The following is a 15,211-nucleotide window of genomic DNA, read 5'->3' on the forward strand; positions in this document are numbered from 1 at the left end:
TCTTCAAACCTAGAGAGTATAGGTACAGTGTACTGAATCTCTCTTCGCAGGACTGTCCCGTCATCTCAGCAACATGTCTAGTGAACCTTTGTTGCATTCCCTCCATAGCAGTAATATCTTTCCTGAGATAAGGAGACTAAAACTGCACAAAATACTCCATATGTAGTAAAACCAAGCACCTATACAGCCGAAACATTCCATTTTTACAAACATGGTGCACCACATAACAGACCATTTTATAAGACATGGCAGCCCTACTTGAACTATTTGGATATTGATATGTCAGTTAACTTAACTAGGGTGTTTGTTTAACCAGGATGGTTAGATTTGTCAAGCCCTGGGCCCTAGAGGGGGTCTCCTGAGTTGTGTATATATACACAATGTTCCCGTTCCTTTGTTTACTACCCTCTACTCAAATCGTCTTACCATAAAGTCTAACATTCCCTTTCAGTTTTCCACATTATATTCCATCTGCTTTGCTCACTAAGCCTGTTCAAATCATACTAAAGCCCTTTACATTTTCCTCCCATTTGGTCTCATTCCAAATCATTGATACATATTGTGAACAGCTGGAGCCGAAGTACTGATTTTTGCAGTACCCCATGAGTCACAGCCGGCTGTTGTGAGAATGAACTATTTGTTCCTACTCTCAGTTTTTTGTCTGTTAGCCAATCATTAATCCATGCCACTACCTTCTATCCCATGAACTTTTAATTTTTTTTTAATCATTCTTCTGTGGTGGACCTTATCAAAAGCCTCCTGAAAATATAAGTATACAATGTCTATTGGCTCTTCTTTATTAATTTTCATGGTAACACTTAAAAATACTCCAACAAGCACATCAAATACCATTTCCCATTTGTAAATCCACACTGACTATGCCCAATGAGATTATTTTTGTCCCAAATGTTTACTTATCACATTATTTATAATAGATTCTGTCATTTTCTTTCCCCTCAACTTGCATAGTTCCTTGTTTTCTATCCCACTCCCTTCTTAAATAATAGTGTGACATTTGCTAACATCAAATTCACAGGAATCATTCCAAAACCTATAGAATTTTGGAAGATAATCACTAATACAATAACTTTTTCAATAGACACTTCCTTCAATATTATGGGCTATAAGTTTCAGATTCTGGGGTTTTATCAGCTTTCAGGCACATTAATTTTTCCAGTACAATCGTTTGCTTAATAGTAATTTCCTTCAACTCCACATTCTCCCTGGTTACCTGGATTTGTACTTCTGGGAGATTTCTCCTATCTTCCTCAGTGAAAACAGATATGAAATCATCATTTAGCTTCTCTGCTATTTCTCATTTTCCCCATTATATGTTGTCCTGACTCTGCCTGTAATGGACCCACATTCAGTTATCTGAACATTTGACTTCTAAGTCACCACTTTAGATTAAACTACCTCACTTTCAAACATATTGTAAAATTCTATCATATTGTAGTCACTCGTCGTGAAGTTCTTTAACTTGAGATTGTTAATTAACCTTTTTTATTATATACTATTAGATCTAAAAGAACATGCCTTGAAGGTGACTCTTCAACATACTATTCTAGAAAATCATCCCCAACACCCTCCAAAAACTTGTACTTTGGGTTGTGGGAAAGTTAACGAGATAGAGTTTAAGTTGTAATATTATAAGTTAGTGGTTCATATTTCCTAATTGCCATTGGTTAAAGATAATTTGTTCATAATATTCAGTTATTTTCTTGTTAAGTACTGAAACCTGATCTGTGTTTTTTTGTAAATATATTTGTTAGCAAATTTTTCTAACTTTACAAACATATAAAATTATTGAAAAATACAATTCAATAACAAATATCTGTATAATAAAAAGAAAAAAGACAAGTTACAACACAACTACTGTCTACTAACCTCCCCTATAATACAAAACAAGCCCTAACTCTGTGCAAAGCAACACCAAAAGAAAGAAAAGCAAACAATTGTGTATATATACACAACTCAGGAGACCCCCTCTAGGGCCCAGGGCTTGACAAATCTAACCATCCTGGTTAAACAAACACCCTAGTTAAGTTAACTGACATATCTGTATCCAAATAACTCAAGTAGGGCTGCCATGTCTTATAAAAATGGTCTGTTGTGTGGTGCACCATGTTTGTAAAAAAAAAATGGAATGTGCTCCATAATTTATTTCTGTCATCCCAGCAAGCCCGGCAGGTTCTCAGACACCCAATTCATAAGGATATTCTTCCATGCACAGTATGCAAGAATATTAAATAGTTTCTTCCCATGCCAGTCTAAAGATGGTCAATTTGGTGGACCTAAGAGGAGAGATATCGGGTCTACTTTGACTTTAGTCCTCAATATACTCCCTACCTCTCTCGCCACAGGCCTCCAATAAACATTTGAGCCTGTGGCATGTCCAGAAGCAATGGGTAAGAGTACCTACACTTACTTTACATTTGGGTCACACTGAAAATGCCCCTTTTTTTAAACTTCGCCAGACGGTCTGGTGCCAGATGAGCCCTGTGCAGAATTTTTAACCGCGTAGCACGTGTCCTGTTACAGATAGAGATCTTTCGAGTATTCTCCCGTATGTTCTCCCATGTTTCAGAAGAGATCTCCACTCCCAACTCTTGCTCCCAGACCTCACATAACCGGTGAATATCCTGCCAGGCCCTGCCACCCAGCAGGCAATAGAGGGCACTAACCGAAAGGGTGCTTGTGGAGCGTAGCAACAACCTCTCTGTATCGGGCTTATAGGGCTTAGTGAGAAGCATTGTTTTCTTCTGGATGAAATCCTTAACCTGAAAAAAACAGAAAAGGTCTCTGTTGTGCAACCCATATTTACGGCTCATTTGCTCAAAAGACATCATAACCTCCCCCTCAAACAAGTCTGCCAAACTAGAAACTCCTCTCGCTGCCCATAGTTTGAACCCTGAGTCCATCATTCCTGGTTGGAACCCTGTCATGCCAATTATAGGCGTAAGTGGCAAAGTCTTGGTGAAAGAACCCTCACTCTGACGCATTGCCCACCAAGCCTTGACTGTACTAATGACAATGGGGTTCCTGCAGTGGTCCATACCTGTCTTCATCTTATCCATGAACAACAGGTTAATAAGAGGGCACTTTGCCTGGGAGGCCTCAATATCCAGCCATATTGAGTTTGGATCGTTACCTACCCAATCACAGACAATTGATATCTCCTGGGAAATCAACTCCTCCCCCTTCTTGAGGCAACTGCAATTTAGTAAGTTTAATGAGGGACTGCCACTATGCCAGACAAAGGAACCAAACCACCCCATAAGCTTCCGCAGTGTTGACCTGGGAAACATTATAGGGAGCATACGCATGGGATAAAGCAAATAAGGAAGAACATTCATCTTAATGAGAGATATTCGGCCCAGCCATGAATTGGAAGAGCCTCCCATCTCTGGAGATCTCGCCTAATATTGTCGAGCAAGTGAGCAAAGTTATTCTGAAATAACGGCATGGTGGCACAGTGGTTAGCACTGCTGCCTCACAGCGCCAGAGACCTGGGTTCAATTCCCGCTTCAGGCGACTGTGTGGAGTTTGCACATTCTCCCCATGTCTGCGTGGGTTTCCTCCGGGTGCTCTGGTTTCCTCCCACAATCCAAAAACGTGCAGGTTAGGTGAATTGGCCATGCTAAATTGCCCATAGTGTTAGATGAAGGGGTAAATGTAGGGGAATGGGTCTGGGTGGGTTGCGCTTTGGCGGGTCAGTGTGGACTTGTTGGGCCGAAGGGCCTGTTTCCACACTAAGTAATCTAATCTAATAACAGATCAAACTTGGGGTAATAAAAATGCCTAGATATCAACCCTGCTCACGACCGCTTAAAAGGGAACTTAGGGCCACCTTCAATGTCTGGCATAGCCTCTGATTTTGCAAAGTTAATCTTATATCCTGAAATAGCCCCAAAAGAATCCATACATTGTACCAAATGGGGCACGGGGGTCATTGGGTTCGATTAAAAACCGAAGGACATCATCCACATACAATGTAATCTTGTGTGCCCTCTATCCCACTTCCGGAGCGGTTATGTGGACGTTCTGACGCATTATCACCAACGTAAGCAGCAACGGTGAGAGGGGGCAGCCTTGCCAACTACCCCTGCCAATCCTAAAATTCCCAGACTTCACCCAGTTGGTGATGACTCTGGCCAGAGGGTGGTGATATAAAACCTCCACCCATCTAGCAAACACTCCACCCAACCCAAACTGTTCAAAGACATAAAAAAGATACGGCCATTCCACCCAGTCAAATGCTTTCTCTGCATCTAAGGAAATCACCAACCCCTGAATGGATAGTTGCTGACAAACTTGGACCATATTCAGCAACCTTCTAATATCATTAGAGGACCTATGGCCCCTTATAAAGCTTGTCTGGGGGGAACACCCTTTTCAATCTCAGCACCAGGATTTTGGACAGAATCTTGAAATCTGAACTTAATAGAGAGATGGGCCTGTGTGAGGCACAATGCTCAGGAACCTTCCCCTTCTTAAGAATTAAGGAAATATTAGCTTCTCTTAAAGATGGCGGGAGGCATTCATGCATATAGGATCGATTTTACATCTCCAACATAGGCCCTGACAGAATCCCTATAAACGTGACCCAGGAGACCATCAGGGCCAGGCGCTTTCCCACTCTGAAGTTGCCTAGCTGTGTTTTCTTTTAACTTGAGTTCATCAACTAGGCAAATTTGGAGACTCTGGATTGTTTGACTAAATCCTTTACATGCTCACAGTGACCCTATAAACAGTGGGGCTTGATTTCCAGAATATAAACCTCACGTATCATGACAGTCCTATTTGTAGTTGGTCTCCATTATCTACTAGTCACTCATATCATCCCCTTGCATTGGTTTCGTCCTTCTCCACTCTTCAATTTTCATTAAGTTTCTTGGAAATTACCTTATCTAGTATATTTAGTTCCAATCTTGACCATCTTACAGTCATGTCACAGTAATGGCTACTGATGTGTTTGCAGTTCATTCAGTTTGTTCCTTCAATTCATTTGGACATCTAAGGACCCTTGGGTAGAAAGAGCTGAGAATGTTTAGAATCAAATTTTATTATATATTAAAGTTTAAATTTGAAATTCACATTATTATTTCACTTCTTTTTTTCTCTCCCTTTCAGCCTAATAGACTGCTTCTTGGTTGACGTGGCAGCTATCAGTATTACTATGTCCCAAACTGGAGACTTCCTAGCTTCTGCTCATGTGGATGATTTGGGAATTTACCTCTGGTATGTGCAGTTTTTACACAACAATTTTTTTTTTGATATTTTCAGTAACTTTCTGATTCGAAAGTGTAATGTTCCAATTTTACTCACGATTCGAAGAGCAGGGGAGTCGACGTTTTGGGCTTAAGCCTTCATCAAAGGTTTATGCCTGAAACGTTGACTCTCCTGCTCTTTGGATGTTGCCTGACCTGCTATGCTTTTCCAGTGCCATCATTTTTGAATCTGATTCTCCAGCATTTGCAGTTCTCACTTTCTCCTTTTTACCCATGATTGTTGACTATGTTAATGTAATTATTTGTTCAAAAGTTATGTGGAAACTATTAGTATCTTGAAGGTTGAAATATAATTTCTGCCTTCAAAGACCAGTTAATTTCTTGCAGTGTCAGTATTTAAGGATATTAATAATTGCAATTAAAATTTAAAATACTTCTGCCAATGTACTAAGTACATATAGTAATATGGTAAACTCTCAAAAGAGATAACAGGAACATGATGATTTGAATGAAATACAGAGCTTTCAATGTCAATTTGTATTTGGATAGCACCTACAAAGTAGTAAATGACCCAAGCTGTTTACTAGGAGCTTTGAACAAAATTGGCACAGTGCATATGAGTGTAGTTACTCTCTGTGCTACAGAGATTAAAATTGGGGAGTGTGAATGAGCACAGAGATCCGAATTTTGGGACTCAAGAAGGATACAAAAAAGAAAGGATTAGCAAGGCCAAAGACACAAATTTTGATGATGAAAATTTCAAAATTGAGACATTGCTGGACCATAACCAGAGTAGATCAGCAAGTATAAGTATAAGTATGATGGGTGAACGCAACAAGGTATAAATTAGGATCTGCCAAACAGAGCTCAAGTTGGTGGAGGGTGGAAGACTGCAAAGTTCTGGGATAGTGAATTTTAAAGAAGATAGGCATTGATGAAGATTTATCACCAATGAGCTAAAGCAACAGAGAGCATCTTCCTGATTGAGTGGATGTATGGTCAGAAGCTCCTTTTGGGATCAAATACAGTCCCGAGATTACAGATCCTCTAGTTCAACATCAGACAGTTGCCGGGTGGACTGATGAAATAGATGTCTAGGAATTGCAATTTGTGACAGTGACTAAAGATAATGGTCTCAGTCATTATCATCATAGTTATCCTGGAATGTATGGCGAACAATATTGACAGTGGAAGTGGTGGTGAGACAGAGCTGGGTGTTGTCAGCATATGTGGAATCCAAGTTGTTTTACCATCATCAAAAATCTGTGTATTGAACCATAAGGAGTCTCTGCTGCTGCATCCACTTAATTTTCCTTTCTCCAAAACACTTCACACTTCTGCCAAATGTATCTGACTATTTCACACATCTATATTCTCTTGAAGCCTACTACTATTCCTCTTACCATTTATTACATTTCCAAGCTTTGTGTATGTGAAAAATTTGAAAACATGTTTGTTTCTTAAACGCTAGGTATAGTTTGCTAAAGTTCCATTTATGTTACATATAGCAGAAAGTTATGGGTTCAAGTCACACTTGTGTTCTAAAGTTAGTCGCCCTGTTTGTATTCAAAACAATTGTCTGTGCACTGTAAAAGCAATTCATTGATTGTGTTGGGCTGTACAGCACCGTGATGTATGAAAGGCACTATAGAAAATGAAAGTTACTGACCTATCGAACCAGAATTGCACATTACCACAAGTGAGTTGGAACAGTAAGCGTCATAAATCAATGCAATATCAAGGATTTTAAATCAGGAAAATGGATGTCTCTTTTCAAAAAATAAATCAATGGAAGTGATGACTGTGAAATGTATACCAATAGCTATGGTAATTGGGATGAACAGCAAATCATAATTTATTTCTCCCTGTTTTATTTAGGTCCAACAAGACGCTGTATAATGTTATTTCCCTTCGACCACTGCCTGCTGATTACCAACCTACTTTCGTAATGCTTCCTGGAGTGTGCCAACAACAAGGTTTTGATTTTGAATTTTACATAAGTTGCATTTAATATTTAGTTTTTCAGGCTGATAACTGATTCTATTCATATCATTAGTGTTATGTGAAAATCTTAATATGTTGCTTTCTTGAGTTCTCTCTGGAAGATGTATTATATGTGAAAGTTTAGTTACAAGCACAGTCTTTTTAGAACTTAAATGTTAAGTTTATTGTACCTTGCCATTTCTTTTCCATTTAATTTTATTTTAAAAAGCAAGTTTAAGAAGAATAATGTTGAAAACTATTTATTTTGTTGTAGAACTAGAGGCTTCAGACATTGAAGAGGAAGAAGACGACCAAATGATAATATATGAGTCAGCTGAACAGCTTGGAGAGCAGTTGGTAACACTCTCATTGCTTCCAGAATCACGCTGGAAAAATCTCCTCAACCTCGATGTTATCAAGGTAGCAAATACTCTGCAACCTTGTATTCTAAATTTCTGGATTGAGTATTTAATGCTGTTGTTTATAGCGTTATGTGAAACTAATACATGCCTTTAAAGATACGTTACAGTAGTAATTTTTCTACTTTTTGTGCACGTCTTTCCACTGAGTTTTTGCATGAGGTCTTGTTCACTCATTCTTGGCTTAAACATTGAAAATTTCTTTATATACAAATTTCAGTTAAACATTGACTCTATTTTGAATGTTTATCTACTTACTTTATCAAAAAGCCATGTTTTCACGATCCATACGTTTTTTGAGAACTTAAAGATAATTTTAATTGGTTGGATTGTTGTAATTATGTAATTGCATCTTCAGTTTGATACTTTTAAGCAAACCTTGTGATTTAAAAACTTCTTTATTTTTCAAGCTCTGATTCTTAATCTCTCTTGTTTGGCTGATCTACAGAAAAGAAATAAACCCAACGAACCACCTAAAGTGCCCAAATCTGTTCCATTCTTTATTCCAACTATTCCTGGCCTCGTCACTCAATTTGCTGCTGAACAACAACAAACCACTGAGGATCAGGTAGGTGGAAAGCTGGTGGTGTCTGATATAAGCTTATGGTGATATTGACATTATTCAAGACAGACCATAAGCCTGTACTTGAATAATTTAACAGATCATAGCAATTATTGCTGTTCTTCTCTTATGTTTTCATTGTAAATGTTACCAGTGTGTGGTAGACATGTCATAAGTAAAACTATTAAGTGGCGTTTAGAAATATCGGCCGAGTTTGTTCTAGCATCACAAGATCCATCTCAATTGCATCATCATAAAAAGAAAGTAAGATGTTTTCCTTTAGAAATTGTATGAAAAGTTTAATTTATTTGAATTTAACGATAGTAATACAGTCAAGATACAAAATGATGGAGAATTGCTGTTAGACCGGGGTTGACAAAGTTAAAAATCACATAACACCAGGTTATAGTCCAACAGGTTTATTTGGAGGTCCAAGCTTTCGGAGCTCCTTCTTCAGGTAGCTAGTGGGGCAAGATCACTGGACACTTTGATCTTTGTCCTAAGTGTCATACAACTGATATAATGTATTGAACAAACCTAGATTGCTGTTAAGTCTTTCATCACTTAGAATGGATTTGCAGGTTTCGATTCATTAATATGCAAACCCTAGAACTTCTTTCAAGTCACATTCCTGAGATAACTTAGGTTTTATTAAAAAAAAGTGACATCTCAGCTCAGACAGTGCATTAGATGTGCGAGGTTAGAGTCTGTCTGTTATCCCAACCTTGAATCTATTTCCAAAGAAGGGATTGATAAAATGTCACATGGACTGACTGTGTCCAGATTGTGTGCTTTTTCAACAAAATAGAGTAAATCTGCGAATGCAAATTCACCCCATAGTGTGTATGTACGTGAAAGAGAAAATGTGTGACTCTTTGTGAGAATGTGTGTGTGCGCACATACTTGAATGTGACGGAGTATATGCCTGTGAGAGGGTTTGTGCATGAGTGTTAGAGTGTGAATGTCAAGAGAGAGCATTTGTATGAGGGAAGGTCTATGTGAGTATGTGTTCTTGTGAAGTGTATAGTGTAGTGGGGTCACCTGTAGTGCGACATGACCCAAAGATCCCAGTTGAAGCCATCCTCAACTAAGATCTCTGATCATGTCACACTACAGGTGATCCCACTACATTATACACTTCACACACACAAGCACACACATTCGCGCTCTGTCAGAAACACACACACACATACACTCATGTGCACACCCTCTCAGAGGCATGTACTCTGTCACACTTGCGCACATTTTCTGTCAAGCACGCGTGTGCACACGCACTCACGCATGCCCTCACACTCTCCCTCACAAGTACACACACTGGGTGAATTTACATTTGCAGATTTGATTTTGCAGATACACTCTATTTTGTTCAAAAAGCACACAATCTGTGGACGGTCAGTCTTTATGACATTTTATCAATCCCTACTTTGGAATTAGAATAATAAAGACTCTAACCTCGCACCTTTAATGCATTGTCTGAGCTGAGATTTCACCTTTTTTCTTATAAAACCTTAAATTATCTCAGGAATGTGACTGGAAAGAAGTTCTAGGATTGACATATTAATGAATTGACACGTGCGATCCCAATCTAAGTGATTAAAGACTTAACAGCAATCTAGGTTTGTTCAAAACATCACATCAGTGGTATGGCACTTTGATCTTTTAATATACATTCTGTGTCCTGTGATCCTGCCCCACTAGCTACCTGATGAAGGAGCAGCACTCCGAAAGCTTGTACTTCCAAATAAACGCGTTGGACTATAATCTGGTGTTGTGCGATTTTTAACTAGTACTGATGATGAAACACACTGTAAAGGCTGAGAAACCAATAAACATTAAGACAATTTGACATATTTCAAAGCAGGAGATGTGTTCTCAAATTTGTTTCTAAGACTACTTTTTTTTAAAAAAAAAGTTATATTTTACACCTGAATTAATTTCTACAGTATTGCAAAATATAGATGTGCAGTGCAAAATAAGTGCTGAAATTCATAACTGATACCAAAATTTTTAATTTTACTATGTCTTTTTATCTAATTTTAGTCCAAAGTAGTAAATCTGGGCGTATTGACTCAAAAGACAGAATTGTACTTGCAGCTGGAAGGTGCTTTAAACACCAACAATTGTAAGTAACTTGTACACAGTTTACGTTCTTCACTTGAATGTACTTGATATTCCTTTTATTGATTATTTTAAAAAAAACACTTGCCACTATTCAGCTTTTCTGCTAACACTGGCCTGTGCCACATCTTGGTATGTTAGCAGAGGTAGACATCTAATGTCATTAATGTTTTGAAGACTTTGTTCTCCGTATGTTATGTACAAGTGATTTATTTCCTTACTTCGCCATGTATTATCCATGAAAAGTAAGTTGTAAGGAACATAGGTTGTGCAGAAATCCATTTTTCACTCTTAATTTCCTGCCTGAAAATATTTCTTGCTTTTGCTTTGTATTTGTTGCAAATGGCCCAGCTGGAACTATGTTCTTGTGATTTAGGAAATCCATTTAAGATTTTGAGTGAAGTTGACATGCACAAGCCACATTTCACCCTATGTTCTACATATTTAAAAAATACTCAACTAAACAAGGCTTAAAAGATGTTTTTCATTGCAAACTATCACTGTGTATATCGTGCCTGCTTCTCTTAAAAGAATATGACAAATCCATTCCATGATTCACAAAAACACACATGCCTGAAGAGTTCGTGTAGGAAGAAGGGTTTTAGATTCCTGGATCAATGGGTATGTTTTTGGAGAACGTGGGACCTCTATAAGTCTGATGGGTTGTGCTTGACATGAAGAGGATCTAGTATCTTTGCAGGGCAGAGATTTGCTGTGTTGTTGGCTTTTGGGATGGCTTGGTGAAATACGGAGTGGAGTTACAATAGGGAGTGATGCAGAAATGTAAAAGAAAATCCAAGTCAGTCTGGAAGATAGAGCATGCATTAAGTTAAGGCGCAAAGCAGACATTTATTTTAATGCAAGTAGTTTTTTCAGGAAGGCAGATGAGTTTAGGATGATTGATTAACATATTTGGAATTTATATTATAGCTGTCACATAGTTATGATTGAGGGAGGGGCAAGACTGGCAGCTCAACATTTCGGGGTATAGATTCTTCAGGCAAGACAGATGTTAAAAGAAGTGGCATCACAATATTGATCAAGGAGTCAGTACAGCAATAAGGAAAGATAATATCTCAGAAGAATCCTCAACTGAGACCATATGGGTAAAACTTCAAACAAAAAGAGGCAGTCACATTGTTGGGTGTGTACTATAAATGTCAAATAATCAGGAGGAGGGAGAATGGCAGAAATTAAGGCAAATTTCAGAGAAGTGTAAAATGAAAAGGTAATAATAGTGGGGATTTCAATTTCTCTACTGCTAAACTGGATAGAGAAAGTGCAAAGGCTGAGATGGCATGGAATTCTTAAAATATGTTAAAGAGAACTCTTTAAGCCAACACGTACAAGAGTGAGATGGGGTGATGCTGGACCTAATTTTAGGGGATGAAACCAGGCAAGTTGGAGAAGTGTCAATGGGGAAGCATTTCAGTGACTATAACTCAATAAGATTTATGGTATTCATGGAAAAGAACACAGATGGAGTGAAAATAAAGATTCTGAATTGAGGAAGGAATATTTTAATATGATGAAACAGGATCTAGCCAAAGTAGACTGGGAGCAGTTGATTGTAGGAAAATCTATATCAGAGCAGTGGAGTCTTTCAGAAAGGAAATAGAGTGCACAGGATCAACATGTTCCCATGAAGATGAAGATTGACACTAAAAAGTCCACAGAACCCTGAACGTTAAGGAATGTACAGATTAGATATTGGAAACAACGAAGCTTATTTAAAATCTAGGCCTCAAAAACATTAGAAGCAATTGATGCAAGGTGTTACTCAAAAAATAAATTAGGAAAGTGAAGAGGGAGCATGAGAAAACACTTGCAGTTAAAATAAAGGCAAGTCCAACAACATTTAAAAAGTATAATAGTGGTAAGAGGATAAACTGAGATGGAATGGGGACTTAAGTAATTAACTGTTATGTGGAGCTGGAAGATGTAGGTGAGGTTTTAAAAGAGTACTTTGCATCTGTATTCACTATAGAGGACAATGTAGATGTAGAAATGAGGAAGAGGATTGTGATATTTTTGAACAAATTACAATTGAGAAGGAGGTATCAGAGGATTTAGAAGAGTTGAAAGTAGACAACCACTGTAGGTGGTAAGGGAGGTGATGGAAAGGGTTTTGTCATTAATTTACAAATTCTTGTGGCCACAGGAGAGTTGGTGGAGGACAGGAGGATAGCTATTATGGTGCCATTATTCAAGAACACTGTTAACCCATAGGCCAGTGAGTCTAACATCCGTGGTAGAGTCTAACATCCGTGGAACATTTGGAAAAATTCTGAGGGGTATAATTAATCTGTCCTTTGAGAGGAAAGGATTAAGTAAAGGTTTCAGCATGGCTTTGTCGGGGGGCAATCATATCTGACAGGCCTGATTGAATTTTTTGAGATGGTACCTAGGTGTGTGGATGATGGCAGTGCATTTGATATAGTCTACATGAATTTCAGTAAGGCTTTTGACAACATCTCATATGGGAGACTGGTCGAGAACATGAGAACCCATGGAAACCAGGGCAAATTGGATCCATTATTGGTTTTGTAACAAGAGGCAGTGGGTGATGATCAAAGGTGGTTTTTGTGACTGAAGCCTGTGTCCAGTGGTGTACTGCAGGGTCAATTCCTGGGTCCCCTGCTATTGTAGTGTAGTAGTGGACATGAATGTAGGAGGATTGGTCAGTAAGTTCAAAGATGACCTGAAAATTGGGCAATGTGGTACACAGTGAGAAGGAAAGCCATAGATTATAGGACAATATAGATGGGCTGGTCAGTGGCAAATGGAATTCTGCAAAGTGTAAAAAATTGCATTTAGGGAGGAGTAATTAGGTATGGAAGTGCACAATAACTGGTAGAACCTTAGGAAATACAGAATCTGAGAGAATCTGGTGTGCATGTCCACAAATTCAGTCAGTTGGATAAGCTGGAATATGGGACACTGGCCTTTATTAATTGAGACATTGCATACAAGCGCTGGAAGTTACGATATAGCAGTAAAAGACTCAGACCATAGCTAGAGTACTGTGTGCAGTTCATGTCACCACATTATAGGAAGGATGTGATTGTACTAGAGAGGGTGCAGAGGAGATTCACCATGATGTTGCCTAGCTAGTGTATTTCAGCTGTGAAAAAATAGGTAGGCTAAAGCTGTTTTTTCTTGGAGTAGAGAAGGTTGAAAGTGAACCTGACTGAGGTGTACAAAACAGAGCATCAATAGGGCAGATAGGAAAAACGTTTCCTCATGGAGGAGGGGTCAGTAATTAGGAAGCACTGATTTATCGTAAAGTTAAAGAGGTTTATAGGGGATTTAAGGAATAATTATTTCACCCAGAAGTTAGTGGGTATCTGGAACTCACTGTCCAAAAGGGTGCTAGAAGCTGGAATCTTCACAACAGTTAAGAATTCTTTAGGTGAATCCTTGAAATGACATAAAATACAAGGCTATGTACCAAGTGCTGGAAAATGGGACTAGAGTAGAGAGGCGATTTATATTTGCACCAGTCATCATCGATCGACTGAAGGGCCATTCTGTACTGTAAAACAGTGACTGTGACTGTGGAATCCAAGCTGCACACATTAGAAAGGTTGAGATTATCATCTTTGGAAAAGGGAAGGCTGAATGGAGATTTGACGGATCATGAGGGCAATGCTAAAGAACATAAAAAAGAAAACTGTTCCCAGTGGTGGAAGAATTGAGAGCAAGAGGTTTTCTGAATCAAATTATGGCACTCGCCACAACTTCTGCAACAGTTGACAGTGACATCTTCCTGAAGTGCAATTAGGGATGGGCAAAAATGCAGGCTTTGTAGTGACCTCAATATCCTAAGAATAATCTTTAAAAAGTTCATGTTCATAAATTATAAAGTCAGATTTGGATTAAGTGCTGGCATGGTCATCCTGCTGATGAGCCTGAGAATAGGCAGCAGAACAACAAATTTTGAGAAAATGTTCTGGATATCGGCTTGGTGCATCAAACAAGAGTGCAGTTGGGGTACTAAAGCAAGGCCTCCTTTAAGATTGAAAGAGAATATGATGAAATGTAAAAAGAGAGTGCATAATACATGAAAAGTGATTTATTTAAGTGAAAGTGAGGCTAAATGCAATAAGTTGAGAGAGCAAGTAAAGAGGAAAATGAGGCTGGCAGAGAGGGAGTATGAGGGGATGGTAACTGGCAAAGGCAGCATATGCCATTGCCATCATTACTTCTCTGTGTCCTCAAAGTGGAGTGCCCTCTGCTACCCTGAGCTCATGGTAGTTTCTTGAGCAGTTTCCCCATGCACAAGGAGGTGGATGGAGGCAGAGGTCCTGAATTGATGTTGCTCAAGTGGGGTTGAGCAGAAGGAGTATGCTGACAACCAATTTAGGATTGCGACGCTAAACTACTGCAGCCAGAAGTTGGTGCCACATTGGCACCGACATAGGTAGGAAGAGGGGTGGGGAGGTCATTCAGGAGCTCAGGGAGTTAGGCTGGAACCTAAAAGCTAGGACGTACAGAGTCATCATCTCTGGGTTGTTGCCGGTGCCACGTGTCAGTGAGGCAAGGAATAGGGAGAGAGTGCAGTTGAACACGTGGCTGCAAGAATGGTATAGGAGGGAGGGCTTCAGGTATTTGGACAATTGGACTGCATTCTGGAGAAGGTGGGACCTGTACAAGCAGGAAGGGTTGCACCTGAACCAGAAGGGCACCAATATCCTGGGAGGTAGGTTTGCTAGCACTCTTCGGTTGGTGGGGGGGTTTAAACTAATTTGGCAGGGGAGTGGGATCCGGACTTGTAGTCCAGCAAGTAGGTTAGCTGTTTTTCAGGATGTCCAAGAATGTAGGGAGGCTGTGGAGAAGGTAGCACTGACAGGAATACTTGAGGACACAGAGATGGGCTCAAGTGTGTATACTTCAAC

The 15,211-nt window shown here is 39.1% G+C and overlaps 1 protein-coding gene across 1 annotated transcript in view; it reads left to right on the plus strand.

Annotated features, from left to right (window-relative positions):
• wdr36 (WD repeat domain 36) overlaps nt 1-15,211 on the plus strand; it is a 100,539-nt gene that overhangs the window by 69,124 nt on the left and 16,204 nt on the right. Inside the window, exons 17-21 of the mRNA XM_072583649.1 lie at nt 5,134-5,241; nt 7,110-7,207; nt 7,489-7,634; nt 8,082-8,201; nt 10,236-10,317. Of these exons, the coding sequence (XP_072439750.1) occupies nt 5,134-5,241; nt 7,110-7,207; nt 7,489-7,634; nt 8,082-8,201; nt 10,236-10,317 (554 nt within the window). The remainder of the gene's footprint in view (nt 1-5,133; nt 5,242-7,109; nt 7,208-7,488; nt 7,635-8,081; nt 8,202-10,235; nt 10,318-15,211) is intronic.

Source organism: Chiloscyllium punctatum, chromosome 2 (assembly GCF_047496795.1).
Source record: "Chiloscyllium punctatum isolate Juve2018m chromosome 2, sChiPun1.3, whole genome shotgun sequence".
Classification (NCBI taxonomy): domain Eukaryota; kingdom Metazoa; phylum Chordata; class Chondrichthyes; order Orectolobiformes; family Hemiscylliidae; genus Chiloscyllium; species Chiloscyllium punctatum.